The following is a 21,386-nucleotide window of genomic DNA, read 5'->3' as shown; positions in this document are numbered from 1 at the left end:
CTGTATATATGAAAGGTCAGAAAATAACACAATACACTATATCATCCCTTCAAGCTTGTTTTGCAGGTTTTTTGGGGGTTTTTATTTAAATTTTTTCCTGACCTAACAGGCTTATACAGTATGTATATATATATATATATATATATATATATATATATATATATACTATAATATTATATAAATTATATATTTGCAGTATATATAATATAATATATATATTGTATTTTATATCTATAATTATATACTCTATATATTACATATATATAACATCCATCCATCCATCCATTATCTACCGCTTATTACATTATATTATATTATATATATACATATATATTATAATATAATGTACAGTATATAATTATATATATTATATTTTATGTATATAATTATATACTGTATATATTATAATATATATACATAAATATATGTAGTATAATATAATAAAATATTATATAGTGTATATAACTATATATTTACAGTATTAATATATATATCATAATATATTATATACAGTATATATTTACATATATAATATAATAGTATATATTATATTTTTTATATATATAATTATAAACTGTATATATTATTATATTATACAATATATACATTAAAATATATAGTATAATATAATATTATATACAGTATAAAACTATATATATATATTTTTTTCTCTTATCACTGCTTACAGTAAATCTCTAGATTAACTTTCGGTCTATTTGTCGGGAAAATAATTATGTTTTATGCTCTTTTTGTCAAAGACAACCTTAGTGTTTTCTGGCAAAAGCAATAATTAACATTATTTCCCTCCAATAAACACAAATGGAATATTTGTTGTAATATTCTATGAACAATCACAGTTTGGAAAACAAAATGCCACTAAACTTCCTGGGAGTCCAAAAGGTCATCCAGACTTTAGCCGGAGCTCGAGACCTAGAAATAAGAATCCCGACTCCGCAGTTGTTCCAGTCTTTGTCCTTCAGCCTCCATGATATATGCCCTCTCTCTCTCTCTCTCTCTCTCTCTCTCTCCCCGCGGTGCAGGTTCTCTCCCATCACCATCGACAGCATGACCAGCCTGGTGGGCATGAACATCCCGGGCCACACGGGCACCGGCTGGTGCATCTTCGTCTACAACCTGTCCCCGGACTCGGACGAGAGCGTGCTGTGGCAGCTCTTCGGCCCCTTCGGCGCCGTCAACAACGTCAAGGTGATCCGCGACTTCAACACCAACAAGTGCAAAGGCTTCGGCTTCGTCACCATGACCAACTACGACGAGGCCGCCATGGCCATCGCCAGCCTCAACGGCTACCGGCTGGGCGACCGCGTCCTGCAAGTCTCCTTCAAGACCAACAAGACGCACAAGTCCTGAACTCCAGGCGGGAGCAGCGTTCGGTCCCAAATGGCCCGACCCCCCCCATCCCCCCCCACCTCCCTGGCTCCCTTAACCCCCCCCCCCACCCCCCTCAGCCCACCCAGCCCCGTCCAGTCAGCAGCACCGCGACCAACCTCCGGGTTGAACTCCAAATGGCTTATATCGTAACTTTGGACCTATAAGCCAACGTTGCCTAAGTATTACAAACAAATGTATATGTTGATTTATTGGGGGGAACTTCCTTTGTCCTGGATTCCTTCTGTTGGTTGGTTGATCAAATGATTTTTTTCTGGTGAAACGGTAGCAAACCCACCCTTACCGCCCCTCTTTTGAGTGAAGGGAATGTCCTCTTTAGACCAGGAGTTTTTTCTCGTCTGTATCCGGATCCACTGTCCTTAGAACCCAGGACCGGCCCCTGCCAAACCCCCCACCCCCCCACCTCAGTAAAGGGGCGGGGACTCTTTTTTAAAAAGAGAACGCTGAACCTTCCATTCATTTGTAGCTGTATTTAGAACCACAAGAAAACAAACAAACGTCCCCCGTTTGTCGATTGAAGTTGTGGGATTTCCCGTCTGAAACACGATTTCTAGCGTTGTTTTTGTTTTGTATCGCAAACAAAACATGACGTCGTTCCTCACAGGGGGGGCGGGGTGCGGGGTGGGGGGGTTTAGCTTTTCCTGATGAGTAATTTAGCAAAAAAAAAAAATAATTTTTAAAAAACCCATTGTTGCCAAAGAGAGGGATCTCTTTGGTGTGTGTGTGTTGGGGGGGGGGGGGCTATGGGACTGGGAGGGCGTGCTTGGGGGTGAAAAGATTTAAAAAAACAAATAGAAAGAGGAATCTATTTTTATAAGCGATGATTAAAAAAAAGAATAATTATCGAGAACAATTTTTACGAGAATCTGGATTTGAAAAAAGAGAAAAATATTTTGACTGGCTAACTGGGATGGGGCGGGGCTTACGGGGAGGGGGAGGGGGGAGGGGGGGGTCACCACCTTGTCTTGTCGTTCTGCCATTTCTAGGCTCGGAGAAAAAAAATTAAAATTATAATCGCTTTTTTTCCCGGGGGGGCGGGGAGGGAGGGTCGGCGACAGCCGTTTTGTAGACCTTAAAAAAAATAAAAATAAAAAAGGTTTTTTGCGAAGAAAAAAAACAACAACAACAAAAAAAGAACGGAAGCCCAGGCGAGGGATTTTTATTTTTGGTCATTTTTATCACACGGTTGCGTAATTATTCCACACCCGCTAGGGAGGGGGAGGCTAACCGTCGTTAGCGTCCGGTTTCTTCGGGGGGAGGGGGGCGAACGCATCACACATGCGTGTAACCATTTAGACGCCATCCCTTTTTGTTTTTGTTGTTTTTGTTTTGTTTTCTTGGGTTCCTCTTTGCTCGGCGTTTCTGTGTGCTGACTTCCTCTTTTAGCGGCGGACCGAAACATCCCACTTGTCCCGTGTGCTGGTTCCAAGAACTCATTCATTTAGGCCCGGGGGAGAACATTTTCAACAAAAAAACGCAAATTGCGGTTTTTGCGGGTGTTTCGGAAAAAATGACCGGAAAAAAAAATCAAAAATCGGAAAAAAATGTGTTTGGCTTCGTTTGTCCGGCTTGCTGGCTTTTTAAGTTCCTCGCTGAGCGTGACGCCTTTGTCCGAACTTTCCTGACGATTAGCGCTAGTTCCTTTAGTCTAGAAAGGTTTGTTTCCTGGAGAAAAAAGGGGGGGCTCGTATGACTCCTCCGCCTTTATTTGCTCTGTACAAATAGATGATCTATCTATATATATATATATATATACATCTATATATACATAGTCTACATTTGTTTTACGATATCTAGCGTACTTATCTGAGTTGTCGCTGTTCTTTAGTTGGAGCTTGTCTTTTTCGACTTATTATCAAGTGGTGGTTCAGTTTTTTCGAGAGAAGAAGAAAAAAAAAAGACTTGCGAGGAAACTGTTCAATTGTCGTCATGTTGCTTGTGGAGAAAACAAAAAAAACGAGAAAAAAAACACACACACAAAAACACACAAAAAAACGAAGTTTGGATGAACTTTTCGTTACGGCGACAAAAGAAACCGAACAAAAAACTTTGAGTATAAAAGCGTATATTTGAATTCCTCTAATTTATTCTTTTGTCTATTTATTTCTATTTATGAGCTATTTATTATGAAGGGGGAGGGGGGGGGGGTTGATTTGTCCGTGTATTTCTGTCTTGATTTGTTTCATTGTCTGTGTATTGCCGTGACTCTGGTGACCAGGAGGGGGCGCTTGGGAGCAAAAAAAAAGGGAACAAAGCAGAACGGAGAGGACTTTTTTTTGTGTGTGCTTTGTACCAATATATTCCAAATGATCATATATTCCAAAAAAGTCAGGAAAACTGGAAAAAAAAACTTAAAAAATGAAATAAAATGTTGAAAAAGTGTGTGGAGGGTCCGGGCGGGGCGGGAGGGGGCGCTCTTCCCGAATTACTAGAAACAGTTACTCGCTATGCATAACCTAGTTATTAATAGTTCTATTTGCTATTGCTTTCTTCTTGTCTTGTTCCAAATGAAATGCTTTTTTCCAATGACGTTTAGTCTTACTAGAATGTTCTAAACAGTGGTTCCGGTTCAATATAACCCGTGATAAGTTAGTGGAGTTCTCTGAAGCCACTCCCTCCGCTTCCTACCGCTTTCTCATCCAAACTTTATGCAAAAATCTGCGTCTTTAACTCCTTTTTTCCTCATTTCTCTATCCGGGGCCTTTTTCTGTAAGACTGAGGCTCGTTCCAAAATAGAAAAAAAAAAAACGAAAAAAAAAACTGTTATTTATGACGGTTGTACTCTGGAGGCTTGAAAAGGGGCGTTGGACCGATTCTATATTTTATATACTCTAATATGATATATATGATATATTTTCAAAGGTAAAAGGTTGGCTTCCAGAGATAGAAATATAGACCATTGGGATTTTGTTCAGAAGGAGGTTTGTGTGTGTGTGTGTGTGTGTGTGTGTGTGTGTGTGTGTGTGTGTGTGTGTGTGTGTGTGTGTGTATGTGTGTGTGTATGTGCGTGTGTGTGTGTGTGTGTTGGCCAGGTAAATACGGGGTCAGGTGTCATTGTCAGTAACTCTGCAACTACAGCGTTTACTTCAGGTACTTTGTTTTGTTTTGTCTTGAACAGAAGTTGTTGTTGCACTGTAGGTCGCTGGATCTCAAGCCTTTTTCACAAGTTCCCCCAACAGTCAAAATACAGTCGCATAGTAGGCTTAAGTATTCATGAGAAACATAAAGTAAGATTTGTTTTTATTTTTTTTTTTAAAGGTGAAACACAAAATTGAGGTCTTTCTGATACTGTCCATGATCAACCCCAATATAACGCAGATTTAAAAAAAACTTTTTTTTTACATTTCAGGCTTTTGGGGACCTGAACAGATTTCAGTCCTAAATATGTTCAAAATAATTAATATGATTTACTGTAAGTGTTGGATAAAATAAATACAAATTGTATATATATATCTATATTTATATATATGTATATATATATACATGTATATATATATATATATATACATGTATATATATTATATATATATATATAATATATATATATATATATATATATATGCTAAGTAAGTAAAATAAAAAACGTTTAATGTATATTTATATATGTACAGTATATATATATATATTTTTTTTTTATTTCATTCAACAATTTAAAAAATAAGCTATATATATACATATATACACATATAAACAGTATGTATATACTATTGTTTTATTTAACATAAACACTTTAATAAAAAATATATATATTTTATTTAACATAAACACTAATAAAAATGAAAACAATAATATATATATATATACATACATATATATACATACTTTTTTTATAATTTGTTTAACAATTTTAAAAAATGTGTTATTTATATATATATATATATATATAACTTTTTTGAAATTTAACACTTACAGTAAATCTCTAGATCAGCTCCCAGTCGATCCTTTGAAAGACAACCTATGTTATTTTTATGGCAAAAGCACAAAATATGCATTATTACCCCCTACCCACCAAAAAAAATCAAAGTGGAATATTTGTTGTGATTTTTTATGAACAATGACAGCTTTTGTTTTGTTTTTTAAATCCCACTTAATTACATATATTCTTGGAGTCCAAAAGGGTCTTGCAGACTTACTGGCGAGCATCAGCTTATAACTGGACATCCACATAATCATCACATAACTAAGAGAGTGTTTTTCAACACTATCTAACCTTCTATTATTTTGAAAGGCTTGTTACATGAACAAACTGTGCATCACTCAGATTAAATGGATGGTTTTTTGAGGCCCCGCTGGAGTTATAGTGTGACCAAGTGAGGACCTGACTGGACTCTTCATGACATAAACCACAATGGCGTCTGATGGTGTTAAACACGTACTAACTACTATGTTCCTGTTTCACCCCCTCGACATAGTTTAGTGAAAGCTTGTTTAAAAACACACTTTTAAAGTGAAAGAAACTTTCCTTACATCTTTGGAGCATGCGTCTCTGTCCCCACTTGACCACACACACACACACACACACACACACACACACACACACACTTTCTTGTATTTGTGACCTTCTTGAGACCTGATAAAAATGCCTCCCTCTTTAGGACCAGCCTTTTTAGATATATAAAGATGTGTATTTACATCATTAATAATATATACATACTATGCAAATATACAATTTTGGCAGTATTATATTAAAAGTCGTAATTTTCCTCAACGTAAGTCAAAATTTTTCAAGAATAGCTGAACATTTCTGCAATGTTATGGCACAAGTTGGAATGTTCCTCAGTAACGGTCGCAATTTTACAAGAAAAGCTTAACAATTTGGCAATTTTAGACAATTTTACTCTACAAAAGTCACAATTTTATAAGAAAACTTTGAAATTTGGCCGATATTATTATAACAATCAGAATTTTACTTGGCAAAAGTCATGATTTTACCGAAAATAATTTCACTATTTTACAGGAACAAAAAAAAACCCAATTGGCAATATTGTGATAAAAGACCGAATTTTATATGACAAATGTCACTATTTTGCATTAAAAAGTAGAAATTTTTACATTTAAAAAACAATAATTGTACAAGAGATTATTGCAACATTACAGAAACAGAAAGATTATGAGAAATATTTCTCAATTTTGTAAGAAAAAAAGTCGACACATTGTGTGAAAAAGGCTTTTAGTAAAAAAAAAAAAATTTAGAATTTTTTTTTTAATCTTCAATATTTACTTCAAGTTATTACAGTATGTCTGAATATACTTTTTTTTTAATTAATTTTGGCCGAAGGGGGTGCATTTCAATTTCTTACACACACTTGTTATTTCATATGTTGACCAGAGGGAGAGCACTTTTAAAAGTGACACACAGTCAATTTGAAAAATCCCTCCTTTGTGGGACCACCCTCATTTCACCACCAGGGGTGCAAATGAGACATTCTCTATACGATGCAATGGTTTTCCGTATCGGGACCATGACTTATGTCCAAACTTGTTCATAAGGACGGTACTTTTCCTTGTGGGCGTCTCAAGAAGGGTAGAAATACAAGAACACACCCCAGTCGTCATCGCCATCCACGCCCCCGGACGCCCGTCGGAGGGGGGGTCAGACTTTATGCAACGCCCGGAAGTTCCGACATGTCGACATTTCACTTTCTGCTGGCCGTGTGAGAAGAAGAAGTGCATGATGGGATGCATGTTTCTTAGTGTGTGTGTGTGTGTGTGTGTGTGACGGGGCTCCATGTCCAACCCCCCCCCCCCACACCCCCCCATGCTCCCACAATCGCTGTAGCGCCTCCTAGTGGTGGCAGTAGGAACTACCAGTAGCGGAGGAGGGAAGGTGAACACAGGAACTCGGCTCTTCTTCTCGTTGCTTTCCTTTTCTTTTGTTCACCCTCCTGAGACGTGTTTGTTTACTCTATGATTAAAAAAAAAAAATCTATAAATCCTTAAAGACAAAAAAAGACGAAAAAATGTCGGCGGATCCTCGTGATTGCGGCTCTCTCTCTCTCTCTCTCTCTCTCTCTCTCTCTCTCTCTCTCTCTCTCCTGCTTCTGTTATTAACAATTATTACGATGATGATGATTATTATTCTGGTTATTTATGCTATTATTCTTAGTACTCTTATTCTTATTATTAATCCAATTACTGCGATGAATGACTTCATGTTATCCTTGCTAGTTTAGCTCATTTCTGAAACTGGAAACAAAATAGAAATCTTGCTGTAAATGTTTGTTTTTTCTTTTTCATAAAACTGTTGTGTTTGAATTATTTGTACTTTTGAATGTTGGGACAATAAAATGAGGTGTCAAGAGCTGGGAAGTCTCCAAGTGTTTGGACGGTGACCAAGTTTTTGGCGTCTGCCTTTGTACACGCGGGGGCCACCTTCATAGTTGTCATTTTAAAAACCAATAGAATATGTTGATATTTTGTTTTTAAAATGACAGCCTTTACTTTATTTGATGTCATTTATTTTCATTTTTTAATGCTAGTTTCACACCAATACCCCATTACTCCAGTATATAAAATGCACTTTTTATATAGTTTTTCTAATATATACAATTAACAGTATTTGCATGTTTTTAAAATCAAAATGCATGTTTTTTTTTAAAAATAACATAAAATCTCTTTGTATAGGGGCCACGCACTGAAAAGGTTAAACACTTTGATATTTGTCATTTTCAAAACCATTAGAATGTATAGATTTTTTTTTTTTTTTTTTTTTACCATGACAGCCTTTACATTATTTTATTTATTTTCACGTTTCATTTGAATGCTAGTTTTACAGCCATACCCAATTATTGGTTCGGGGACCCCTGTTGTGAAGTTAAGGGACAGTTGTCATAATTATATTATAATATCTGTTAACAATGACAGCTAATATTATTATTTGAATTTTATTCTGGCCACTTAATATTTGATTTGTTGCCGCTTTTTTGTAAAAGTAATTGAAATAAAATTAAATTTAATTTAATTTAATTAAATTTAATCAAATTAAAAACAAGTTTAATAAAACCAAACAAAAGAAAGCAAAACAAAACAAATCAAAACAAAACAAAATAAACAAAAAACAAGATAAATAAAATCAAATCTGAAATGAAATACAATTAAATAACGTATGTAAATAAGCTAAACAAAATACAAAAAAATAATCAAATCCAATTATATTAAAATAAATAAACAAAATAATGAATAAATATTTTGAAAATTATGTGGAGGGTTACCTAGAAGTTCCAGATGTGTCAAGCTTAATAAAATAAAATACAATTAAATTAAAAAAAAAATAATAATAATAATAATAAAATAAAACAAAATAAGATCAATAAAATAAAATAAAACAAAACCAAAATCGAGGCAGCTCCTGGTACTGATTAGACCAGGGGTGTCAGAGTGGTTCTGGATGGGGTGCCACCTGGACAGGTGTGTGCTCCTGTGTGGTCGGGACTGGGAGGAATCACGGCACGAGAGCTTAAAGATAAAGAGAACTTCAGATTGTTTTCTTTGTTTAAAAATACAACAAGGGACTAGCGGTAGTAAAAGGATGGATGGATGGAAAACCAAAATCAAAATTAAACAAAACCAGATAAATCCAATTAAAAAAAATAAAATAAAATAACAACTAATGTAAACCAAAGTAAACTAAATTAAAAAATGTTTTTGAACCCGATTACATTAAAATCAATAAATAAATACGTATTTTCAAAAATATGTGGGAGGGTTAGTTGTTCCAGATGTGTTAAGCTAAATAAATAAATAAAAGCAAAATTAAATTAAGTTAAAATTAAATTAAATCAAATTAAATTTAAAAAAACAAGATTAATAAAATAAAACGAAAACAATCAAAACAAAACAAGATAAATAAAATAAAATAAAAAATGTAAACCAAAGTAAACTAAATTTAAAAAATAATTCAATTGCGTTAAAATAAAAACATTTAATAAATAAATACATCTTTTCCCAATTGTGTGTATGTGTGTGTGTGTGTGTGTGTGGGGGGGGGGGGTCACCTAGTTGTTCCAGATATGTCAAGCTTATCTGTCAAAAGTCAAAAACCTGATTAAGGTTTTTAAAAGGGCCATACCATCCATCCATCCATCCATTTTCTACCGCTTATTCCCTTTCGGGGTCGCGGGGGGCGCTGGCGCCTATCTCAGCTACAATCGGGCGGAAGGCGGGTTACACCCTGGACAAGTCGCCATCTCATCGCAGGGCCAACACAGATAGACAGACTGAAATAATAACATTTAAAACAGAAGTAAAATACACAAGGGCTTCACGGTGGCAGAGGGGTTAGACATGCACCTGGGGATAGGCCCCTCCCACCTCCAAAGACATGCACCTGGGGATAGGCCCCTCCCACCTCCAAAGACATGCACCTGGGGATAGGCCCCTCCCACCTCCAAAGACATGCACCTGGGGATAGGTTGATTGGCAACACTAAATGGTCCCTAGTGTGTGAATGTTGTCTGTCTATCTGTGTTGGCCCTGTGGTGAGGTGGCGACTTGTCCAGGGTGTACCCTCCCTTCCGCCCGATTGTAGCCGAGATAGGCGCCAGCGCCCCCCGCGACCCCGAAAGGGAATAAGCGGTAGGAAATGGATGGATGGATGGGTAAAATACACATTGAAAAAGTTAATATAAATTACCCTAAGAACAATTTCTTAGATAAAAAGCAATTAAAAAGTTAAAAACATTTTAAAGTCTCATGATGTGTTAAAAGCCAGTGAATAAAAATGGGTTTTAAGAAGGATCTTACAACTATCCAACTAACTCTTATATTCCTATTTTCCCCCGTCGCCATATTTTAGTGAAAGCTTGTAAAAAATTTTTAAAAAACACTTTTAAAGTGAAAGAGACTTTTCTTACATCTTTGGAACATGCGCCTCTGCTCCCACTTGACCACAACACACACACACACACACACACACACACACACACACACACACACACACACACACACACACACACACACACACACACACACACACACACACACACACACACACACGCTTGTATCGCGTACCTTCTTGAGACCTCTGAAAAATGCCTACCTCTTTAGGACCACCCTTTTTAGATATGTTTACATCATTAATAATATAGACATACTATGCAAATATAAAATTTTGGCAGTATTATAGTAAAAGTCGTAATTTTCCTCAACGCAAGTCAACATTTTAGTTATGATACAAGTGGGAATGTGACTCAACAAAAGTCACAATTTTATAAGAAAACTTTGAAATTTGGGCGATATTATAATAATAATCCGAATTTTACTTGGCAAAAGTCATGATTTTCCCCAAAAAATTTCACTATTTTACAGGAACAAAAAAAAACAATTGGCAATATTGTGATAAAAGACAGAATTTTATATGACAAATGTCACCATTTTGCATTAAAAAACTTTTTACATTAAAAAAATAATAATTGTGCAAGAAATATTGCAACATTACAGAAACAGAAAGAATATGAGAAATAGTTCTCAATTTTATAAGAAAAAAGTCGACACATATTGTGATAAAGATGGCTTTTAGTAAAAAAAAAATGTTTTTTGAAATTGTTTTTTAATCTTCATTTTTTACTTCAAATTATTACAGTATGTCTCTATATACATATTTATTAATTTATGTTTTATTAATTTTGACCAAAGGGGGCGCATTTCAATTGCTTACACACACTTGTTATTTCATATGTTGACCAGAGGGGGAGCACTTTTAAAAGCGACACACAGTCAATTTGAAAAATCCCTCCTTTTTGGGACCACCCTCATTTCACCACCAGGGGTGCAAATGAGACATTCTCTATTGAAAAAGAAAATACAAATTACCCTAAGAACAATTTGTTTGATAAAAAGCAATTAAAAGGTTAAAAACGGTTTAAAGTCTCATGCTGGGTCCTAAAAATAGCTTTAAAAAAAGGGGTAAGAAGAAGTAGAGCTGTGTGCCTTGGTCCTATCTCATCGATGACTGATATGAATACGACACGATCGGGTGATCTTGGGCACTTCCTGCTCATCATGAAAGGAGAGAGGAAGCACGGAAAGAAGGACGAGGAAGGCGGTAATGGACACTAATGGCTCCTTGAGACGCCAAATGACAGCAGAGAGTATTCTTCAGCCTGTGGAGGAAATGACAGCTGTTAGGAAAATCCCAGGTCCCGACATGTTTCTTGGTCCCCCCGCTCGCTTTGTCGGAAACTCAACGATGGGCCGCTCTCGTCGCCAAAGTAGAGTCGACTTCCTGCTAGGCAGAGCCCGGGTTCACCGAGGTGAGAGCGATGGCCTATTTTTACTCCCTCAAAGCGGGAGACGGAAGCTGGGCACCTGGTTGGTCACCTGGTTGGTCACCTGGTTGGTCACCTGGTTGGTCACCTGGTTGGTCGCCTGGTTGGTCGCCTGGTTGGTCACCTGGTGGGTCACCTGGTTGCTCACCTGGTGGGTCACCTGGTGGGTCACCTGGTTGGTCACCTGGTTGGTCGCCTGGTGGGTCACCTGGTTGGTCACCTGGTTGGTCACCTGGTTGGTCACCTGGTTGGTCACCTGGTGGGTCACCTGGTTGGTCGCCTGGTTGGTCGCCTGGTTGGTCGCCTGGTTGGTCACCTGGTTGGTCACCTGGTGGGTCACCTGGTGGGTCACCTGGTTGGTCGCCTGGTTGGTCGCCTGGTTGGTCGCCTGGTTGGTCGCCTGGTTGGTCGCCTGGTTGGTCGCCTGGTTGGTCGCCTGGTTGGTCACCTGGTTGGTCACCTGGTTGCTCACCTGGTTGGTCGCCTGGTTGGTCGCCTGGTTGGTCGCCTGGTGGGTCACCTGGTTGGTCACCTGGTTGGTCACCTGGTTGGTCGCCTGGTTGGTCGCCTGGTTGGTCACCTGGTTGGTCGCCTGGTTGGTCGCCTGGTTGGTCGCCTGGTTGGTCGCCTGGTTGGTCGCCTGGTTGGTCACCTGGTTGGTCGCCTGGTTGGTCGCCTGGTTGGTCACCTGGTTGGTCACCTGATTGGTCACCTGGTTGCTCACCTGGTTGGTCACCTGGTTGGTCGCCTGGTTGGTCGCCTGGTTGGTCACCTGGTTGGTCGCCTGGTTGGTCACCTGGTTGGTCGCCTGGTTGGTCGCCTGGTTGGTCACCTGGTTGGGCGCCTGGTTGGTCACCTGGTTGGTCGCCTGGTTGGTCGCCTGGTTGGTCACCTGGTTGGGCGCCTGGTTGGTAACCTGGTTGGTCACCTGGTTGGTCACCTGGTTGGTCGCCTGGTTGGTCACCTGGTTGGGCCCCTGGTTGGTAACCTGGTTGGTCACCTGGTGGATCACCTGGTTGGTCACCTGGTGGGTCACCTGGTTGCTCACCTGTTTGGTCACCTGGTTGGTCACCTGGTGCAAGCAGATGACGGAGCCTCTCAGCTTCTAAATAAACCACTTTGCATCTGCTTGGGTGAGAGCGGCTCACACTCGCTCCGTGGTGTGAATGTCGGCGTCCTGCCGCGCCGTGATGCAGAAGGCAGCTCTGCCAAAGCCTCAAGCGAGAGGCGACGCAGTCGGAAGCATATTCTTTTCAGAAGGAGCTACTTGTCTTTGGCAAACCTTCCGAAGTCAAACGAACATAAAACCCATGTCTCATAGTATTTGGACAATGACCCAGTTTAAGTCTTTGCCTTCGTAAAGGGGCCGCACATTTTAATATTTTATATTTTTTTAACTTTAGGGCTCCCCTCAAGTTTGGTCTTAGTCAAAATCTTTAAAAATAAATAAATAAAAAGGTAATATATATATATCTTTTTATTAGTATTATTATTATCATTCAATGTTAAAGTCTCAAGATCAACTTCAAGTGTTGTGATGATTGTGTGGCATCGTGATGCAGGTTGGCTCTCTCTTGTTGCAGTCGGGCTCGAACTCAGCGTGAAGGTAAGAAATAATTGATTTATGTAACAAATAAAAACAGACTTAGTCAAAAAGAAACAGAACTAGCATGGGAGCTAGAAAAAACCAAAAGCGCTAGCATAGGAGCTAGAGAAATAACAGAAAAACTTGCACAAGGCACAAAAGGCAAAACAAAACTACTAGCATGGGAGCTGGAGGAGCAAAGGCTTAGCGCGGAAGCTAACAAGTACAGATCCGGAATTACAGTCGTCACTGTTGTGCGGAACACAAACCAGGAAGCAAAAACAGTGAACCAAGAAGGCAGGCTTAAATCAGGTCAGTAATTACAAAAACAGGTGTGCGTCAAAAGCGAGGGGCAGGTGAAATTAATGCGTAACTATGGTGACAGACTAAACAAGGAAGTACAACCAGGAACCAAAAGAGTCCAATACAATTAGAAAAACACAAAATGACTCAAAAACCTAAATCAAAATATGATCTGGGCAGTGGATCATAACAGCTGGATCTGCCAATAGAGTAAAAAAAAAAAAAAAAAGTTACCATTTTTTATGCCTTTTTTGTTCAAAAAAATACAAATTCTTATGGTAAGCACAAAAAATATGCAGACGCAATAACCCTTTCTGCCAACGTGAAGCCCTACGATAAACATAACACGCATATTGTTTTACAATTAACAAAACATGCATTTTTTTGACAGTTAACATAACATACTATTGTTTTAAAATTAACCAAACATACATATTTTTTTCACAATTAACATCACACGCATATTTTTTTTAACAATCATTTAACATGCTTATATTTAGACAATTAACAAAAGATGCATTTAGTTTTACAATGAACAATATATGCATACAGTTTTAGAATGAATTAACATAATATGCACATCTGCGATGAGGTGGCGACTTGTCCGCCCGATTGTAGCTGAGATAGGCACCAGCGCCCCCCGCCACCCCAAAGGGAATAAGCAGTACAAAATGGATGGATGAATGTTTTGCTATTAACATAACGTGCATATTTTTTAACAATTAACATAACATGCATGTAGTTTTACAATTAACAAAACATGCATTTTTGGACGATTATTGTAACATGCATGTAGTTTTACTATTATCATCACATACATATTGTTTTGCAATGAACAAAACATGCATATTGTTTTACAATTGTTATAACGTGCATTTTTTGGACAATTAACTTAACATGCATATTGTTGAACAATTAGCAAAACATGCCTTTTTTGACAATTAACATAACATGCATATTGTTTTACAAGTAACATAACATGCATGTTGTTGTACAGTGAACATAACATGCATATTGTTTTACAATTAACATAACATGCATATTGTTTTACAATTAACATAACATGCATATTTCCACGATTAACACAACTTGCATGTTTATGATTCACAACTTAACACATGATGCACAGGGAGAGTGCATTCACTCCACACATAGAGGTCAAAGTGGGGTTCAAACCCAGAATCCCCAGGCAGTTGAGGCAGTGGTGCTAACTACACACTCCACCACGCTCCCCGCCATTTTCTCCCAGTATTGAATTCCTCCAAGATGGTCAGAAGCTGAAGAAGAGTGTGAGTGTATTTCCCATGGTTCCACTGTTGATGGATGCTCTGTCAGTACTGGTGCATCATGGGTAAGCAGGTGACACAAATGTGCCTAATAAGCTCTGGATCCCATTCAGGAAGTTGTGATGTGCTAACAGCGCCGCTCTCCCGGGAACTTTGCTCGTTCCAAAGCAATATTTGCAGCATTCTTCAACCTCATGTTCTTGCTGAGGGGCAACCATCTGTTGTCTTGTTGTTCAGGTGGGAATGAGCAGCAACACGCTCTCGTCTTGCTTTTTGTGCTCTCCTACAAAGAAAGAAGTGATTTGAAAGATCATTTGGCAACATATTAACTTATTACTTTATTTAAGTTTAAACCTGACAGTCACGTTTACTTTTCCTGTCAACCGTGCTTTTATTTTGTGGACTTTCCTGTTTCTGTAAGTTCCTCTTCCTGTTTCTTTTTCCCAACAGGAAGTGGAGCGTTTAGGAGGGAAACAGGGAACGTCAGGTGTTTGTCTGATTAAAAACACGCCAATGTTGAGAAGTTAGGACGTTTTTCTAGCATCTTATGTGGTGGAGGCGTCTTACAATCTTCTTACAAGCTTCCTACAAGCCTTTTACAAGCTTCCCGTGCAAGACCAGCGTCTGGTGAGTACTCAACTTTTATCCCTCCACTTTAGTAGAAAATAACAAATATGGCCGACTTCACCTTTTTAACAACGGCAGCACAAAATGTTACAAAAAGGTAGAAAAATAAAACAAGAGACATTTAAAACAACCATTTTTTGAAAATACTTTTGTTTTAATTCTTGCACTTAGCAAAAAGCATGATGTACAAATATGTGAATTTTGAATGTTTTATGACGTTTAATTGCTAATCCATCCTTCCATCCATTTTTTTACCGCTTATTCCCTTTTGGGGTCGCGGGGGGCGCTGGCGCCTATCTCAGCTATGTTATTGTTATTTGATGTATCTTTATAGATGTATTGATGAATGTTGTGCTTTTTTCAAATGAAAGTATATTTTTTAGTTTTTTTTTCAAATGAAAATATATTTTTTCATTCAAAGTTTATTTGACACAACATAATATTTAGGATTGCAGAACTTTATCACCATTAATTTTTTTCATACTGCATTTTATGTCGTATTTAAATTTTTAATCTATGTTTTTGGATTTACACAAATTTAGTTTGTAGCATTTCCGGTCATAGTACATTGATTCAAAATGTATGCAAATAGAAATGTTTGTATAGTTGGAGTTTTTGACACATTTGACTCGATACAGTGCCAATTTTTTAAAACCAGCTGTTTGATTACAATGTGCATCAAAGTTGTAGTTTTCATTAAAATATTTGGAGGCGGCATGTAAAACAGCTGATGCTAATCCAGGGGTGTCCAAACTTTTTCCACAGAGGGCCGCACATGGAAAAATGTAAGCATGCGGGGGCCATTTTGATATTTTTCATTTTCAAACCACAACCAAATATATGGATTTTTTTTTAATCCTTAGGGCACCTGGGGAGCATAGAGGGTCTCAGTCACTAAAATGTTAAAAGTAAGTCAAATTATTATTTTTTAATGCTTACAGTAAATCTCTATCAACTTGAGGTTGATATAAAGTAAAACAAATAAGGTTTTATGCCTTTTCTGTCAAAGACAACTTTGTTTTTTATAGTAAAACGGAAATACGCAGCATTTAGATGGATAGATAGTACTCTATTGATTCCTTCAGGAGAGTTCCTTTATTTAGCAATTAAAGCCCTCAAAGATCAATAATGCAGGACACTATTGATTTTAATTATTTAATATTTTTATGTCAGTGACTTGCAGTCATGGAAAGAAAAAATAAATAAATTGTTATATGTATCCAGTGATCATACTATAAAGTTATTTTCCATTTAACTTCACCAATTTTAGATTATTTTTATTCAATATCGCTTAATTTTCACATTTGCCGTTGAAATACTGAGAATTACTTGCGGTGAGTCACAGCCAGCTGAGCCTCCCCGTCACCATGGATTGCACAATGACTCTGCTAACTGCTGTCTGCTGTGCAGTGAGACCGTATTGCTATATGAATGATATTATACATTTCCACAGTTTAGTTAGCTGAGGTATATAATGTACAGTGTATTTTGTCAACAACTGTATGTGTGTAACGTATTGCTTGTGCTGGGCAATCATAAAACTGCTGCGAAACACGTACAATGTGATTTTCCTGGTGATAGAGGGCGCTAGTGATCCCAGAGATCATTCTTGCACTACTCGGCTAGGCCTTGGGACATCTGAAGCCGGTATGTTTTAAAGTTGTCGTTTGCCTGCATATCGTAAAAATAACCGTCCAACATTTTACGACTAATTGTAAACTTATAGGTGCTGACCATCAGGGCCGAGTTCCGACGAAAGAGTGTGTCGATGTTGTGATATTAAGCCGAGTTGGTAAGACTGTTTGCTAATAGTAGCTACTAGCCGTACCCATGTATTTTCTATGGGCGGTTTGCATCGGGTTGTAATCCCGTTTCCTCCAATGTTTCTGATCCGATTGAATTTATATGTATGTCGAGTCTTTATTTTGGGTACTTAAATATGGTGACTGACTATTGTGGTGTTTTAAGGACATCTGCATTTTTTATGCTACAGTACAACCTGCCAATAAACTGAACCTTCACTCCAAACTGCCATATCCACAATGCCAACCCGTGTGGCTGTATGGACTGCCAATGCACACATGGACTGCCATCAGTCTCATATGGCTCCTATAAACTTGAAGAACTTTTGATATTACTTTTTATGAATTACCTGAACTAAACCAACATTGTTTGTTGAGATTCCTTTCTGTTTTTTTCTTTTGTTTTGAATGGCCATTCCTATTAATGGCTGTCTACTAGTTGTTGCACTGTACATGTTTAAATAACACCAGTATCATTTAAAGTATTTAATTGGTTCTGTCCTACTCTCTCCGAGACGTAATGTAGACTTCTGATTAGCCCAAATATTGAGAACTTCTACTATACTAGCTAAAGTACCTGCTACATTAAGTTAAAGTAGCAATGATTGTCACACACACACACTAGGTGTGGTGAAATCTGTCCTCTGCATTTGACCCAACGCCTTGTTCACCCCCTCGGAGGTGAGGGGAGCAGTGAGCAGTAGTGGCCGGGAATCATTTTTGGTGATTTAACTCCCAATTCCAACACTTAAATTTCAAGATCAACTTCCGATAAATCGGTCAATTTTAAGTTTGAACTACTATTTTGTTTGTTTTATGCTCTTTTGTCAAATCTTTGATGTTTTTATATGGCAACCACACAACATATGCAATATTTTTTTCACATAAAACATTTTAAAGTGATATTTTTTAAGTAATAATTCTTTATAACATTGATTTTTTTGAGCAATGGAAAAAAGAAAATAAAGACAAAAGGGAAAAAAAACTGCCTGCATGGCAGCTATGTCTTGACATTGCCACTTTTTATCATTAGATTTCACCTCATTCCACTTCTTTTAAATGTTTTTTTTAATTTTTGCATTACTATCATTTTTGCAGAATGTGTGGCGGGCCGGTAAACGATTAGCTGCGGGCCGCAAATGGCCCCCGGGCCGCACTTTGGACACCCCTGTCCTAATCAGTAGCACGTCAACTGCAAAGCCAATGTAAATGAGCATCAGGCTAGCACATTTTTGGAAAAGTGGAGCCTTACTTTTCTTAGGTTGGAGCGTTTTTATGAATCAATTTTTTGGTTGGCATTGAGAATTGCAACATTACCTAGAGGCAGTTTAACGGAGTGTATACCGTAGGTGGCAGTAGTGTATAACAGTGTATGGTTTTTTTTTTTCTTCCTTCGTTGTGCCCTAGAAATGTTAATAATGTAAGTATTCCACTTATACAAACCAGCTGTTTGATTGTAACTTGCATCATAGTTGTAGTTTTCATTAACACATTTGGAGGCGTTAAAATTGACATGTAAAATGGCTAATGCTAATAAAGTTAAGTTAAAATAACACTGATCGTCACACACACACTAGGTGTTGGTAAAATTACCTTCTGCATTTGACCCATTACCCTTGTTCCACCCCCTGGGAGGTGAGGGGAGCAGTGAGCAGCCATGGTGGCCGTGCTCGGGAATAATTTTGGTGATTTAACCCCCAATTCTAACGCTTGATGCTGAGTGCCAAGCAGTTAGGTAATGGGTCCCATTTTTATAGTCTTTGGTATCACTCGGCCAGGGTTTGAACTCCCGGCCTACCGATCTCAGGGCGGACACTCTAACCACAAGGCCACTGAATCGGTCCGCTAATCGGTAGCATGTCAATAGCAAAGCTGATGTAAATTACCATCAAGCTAGCACATTTTTGGAAAAGTGGAGCCTTACTTTTCTTAGGTTGGAGCGTTTTTATGAATCAATTTCTTGGTCGGCATTGAGAATTGCAACATTACCAAAAGGCAGTTTAACGGAGTGTATACCGTGGATGGCAGTAGTGTATACTATTGTATGGTCCCTGGGACCCCATTTTGAAAATTCCTAGCGCCAACACCCTAACCGAGTCCGCTCTCAGAGCTGCTAGAGTGGTTGCCAAAGTGCAAAGAGCCATTTGAGTCGGCAACCGGGTGTGACGTCACTCGCAACCCAGGTCCGCTGGGTTTGTTGTGAATCCGTGCCCGGTCTTAACTGGCGGGATTCCCATCCCTAGTCGGTAGGGCTGGGCATCGGTACGACCGAAACAACCCGATACCAAGTAGAATCAAAACTGCGTCTGTCAAACGATACCTGCAATCGGTTGTTTTTGTACCCAGATCAAGAAAAAAATACTGTTCCTATGGTTTTGCTCGCAGATAATCACTGCAAGTGTTCTTCAATTCAATGCGCCATGTGATTGGTCCACCACCGCAACAACAATAGTTTGTATGGCGGTAAAGCGGGTTGAAGCAGTGCAGAATTGGCTGGTCATCATTCCGAGATGCCGGCAGCAAAACGGTAAACGGTATGGTTGTACTACACACCTGTGGTGCCGGGTACAAATAAATGCATACACCGCGGCAAGACGATTTCCGGTAAAACTAGCAATATCATTAAACGCCTCATAAAGCAAAGTTAAGGGTGGAGAACTGTACTGTGTTTAAAAAGCTGGCTTCGACAACACCAGAATCGTCGTCGTCATCTCAACGGGACACTTTTCAACCGTCCATAACTTCAGGTAATATATAAATGCTTACTATTTTAACAGTACTCATCCTTTGTGTGTTAAAACGTGTATTGTCAAGTAAATTGTTTTGGGCATGTGAGATAACACTAATTACACAGCCAAAATAATACTTTGTTGTACATGTTTGTACAGTTATTTAATTAATATTTGAGCACTTTCAAAATGTATTTGTGTAAAAATCTTGAATGGGGAGGAGTGGTGAAAATCACGCAACCCATTGCATTCGTTTCACATGATTAATATCGAATGAAGTACTCAGTTGGTATGGGTATTGTTTTAAGGGTAATGCTATTGGTACCATACTTGCCAGCCCTGCCGATTTTCACGGGAGAGTCCCGAATTTCAGTGCCCCTCCCGAAAATCTCCCGGTGCCACCATTCTCACGACTTTCTCCCGATTTCCACCCAAACAACATTATTGCTACACCGTCCTTCACTGGGCGCCGTTTCCGGCCAAACAATAACGGTTACACCTTGAAGTCTAGGAGACGACGAAGCAGAAGAAGAGACATGGCGACGACGAGTAAGAAGTACGCTTGCAAGTTCCAAAATAATTGGAAAAAAGAATTTCATTTCATCCAGGACAGCTCGAAGCGGAAGGCGTATGCTGCCTGCAAATTTTGTAGATCAGACTTCTCCATTGAACATGGTGGCCGGACGTATACAGTCACTTATGCACGGGCAGAGAAGCACAAGGCTGCGGCAACAGCCCAGGGTGGAACTTATGCCGAGACAAAGATGGCTGTGCTCATAGCTACAAGCTACATCCCGTTCTCATTTGCGGATGTTCTCAACAAATCCGTGAAGAAATGGTTCCCATATTCAGAGATCGCTCGCCAGTACGCAAATGGCAGAACAAAAGCTACTCAAATAGTGAAAGGTGAGTTTGGTACCCGTCCCTGTGTGTGTGTGTGTGTGTGTGTGTGTGTGTGTGTGTGTGTGTGTGTGTGTGTGTGTGTGTGTGTGTGTGTGTGTGTGTGTGTGTGTGTGTGTGTGTGAGCATGGCAGAATGCCTCAGCATCTTCATCACAACGAATCAGGTCAGCTTGGTATTTGCCCGTTGAGAAGTCGGCGGTGAGATTTACGGGGCTTATTTAGTGCATCATGCAGCAGAAACATGCGAGCGAACAGGACCAGCAGATGGTGTGTAAATAATGTATACGCTCTCATGGGAACATCCCAGTCTGTCTGCTTTGGGTTTGATGCACCAGCCTCCACTCCCACACACGGTGACCCTGTAATTGTAAAAAGAGCAAGGCGGTTGTGTTCAAGTGCGCCAAGAACACCACGCTCCGCCGTCCGTCAACACGCTAAAGTTCTTCTTACCTGCTTCCAACTCGCAGAAGTGGAGCAACA

The 21,386-nt window shown here is 38.8% G+C and overlaps 2 protein-coding genes across 14 annotated transcripts in view; both read left to right on the top strand.

Moving 5' to 3' along the window:
* elavl4 (ELAV like neuron-specific RNA binding protein 4) overlaps nucleotides 1-4,435 on the top strand; it is a 212,324-nt gene extending 207,889 nt beyond the window's left edge. For all 10 annotated transcript variants that reach the window (XM_061882973.1, XM_061882965.1, XM_061882964.1 and 7 more), the window contains one exon: nucleotides 1,041-4,435. In XM_061882973.1, coding sequence (XP_061738957.1) covers nucleotides 1,041-1,368 — 328 coding nt within the window. In that variant the 3' untranslated portion in view covers nucleotides 1,369-4,435. The remainder of the gene's footprint in view (nucleotides 1-1,040) is intronic.
* A 10,390-nt stretch (nucleotides 4,436-14,825) lies between these two features.
* LOC133540397 (tetraspanin-1) overlaps nucleotides 14,826-21,386 on the top strand; it is a 192,996-nt gene continuing 186,435 nt past the window's right edge. For 3 of the 4 annotated variants that reach the window (XM_061882960.1, XM_061882955.1, XM_061882956.1), the window contains exons 1-2: nucleotides 14,834-15,083; nucleotides 15,297-15,473. The gene's annotated coding sequence lies outside the window, so the exon portion shown is untranslated. Of the gene's footprint in view, nucleotides 15,084-15,296; nucleotides 15,474-21,386 lie in introns of all 4 variants that reach the window. The other variant, XM_061882962.1, reaches the window with a different exon arrangement.

Source organism: Nerophis ophidion, linkage group LG22 (assembly GCF_033978795.1).
Source record: "Nerophis ophidion isolate RoL-2023_Sa linkage group LG22, RoL_Noph_v1.0, whole genome shotgun sequence".
NCBI classification, from domain to species: Eukaryota; Metazoa; Chordata; class Actinopteri; order Syngnathiformes; family Syngnathidae; genus Nerophis; species Nerophis ophidion.
The sequence above is the reverse complement of the archived record's forward strand: the minus strand, read 5'-3'. Positions and strand labels throughout refer to the sequence as shown.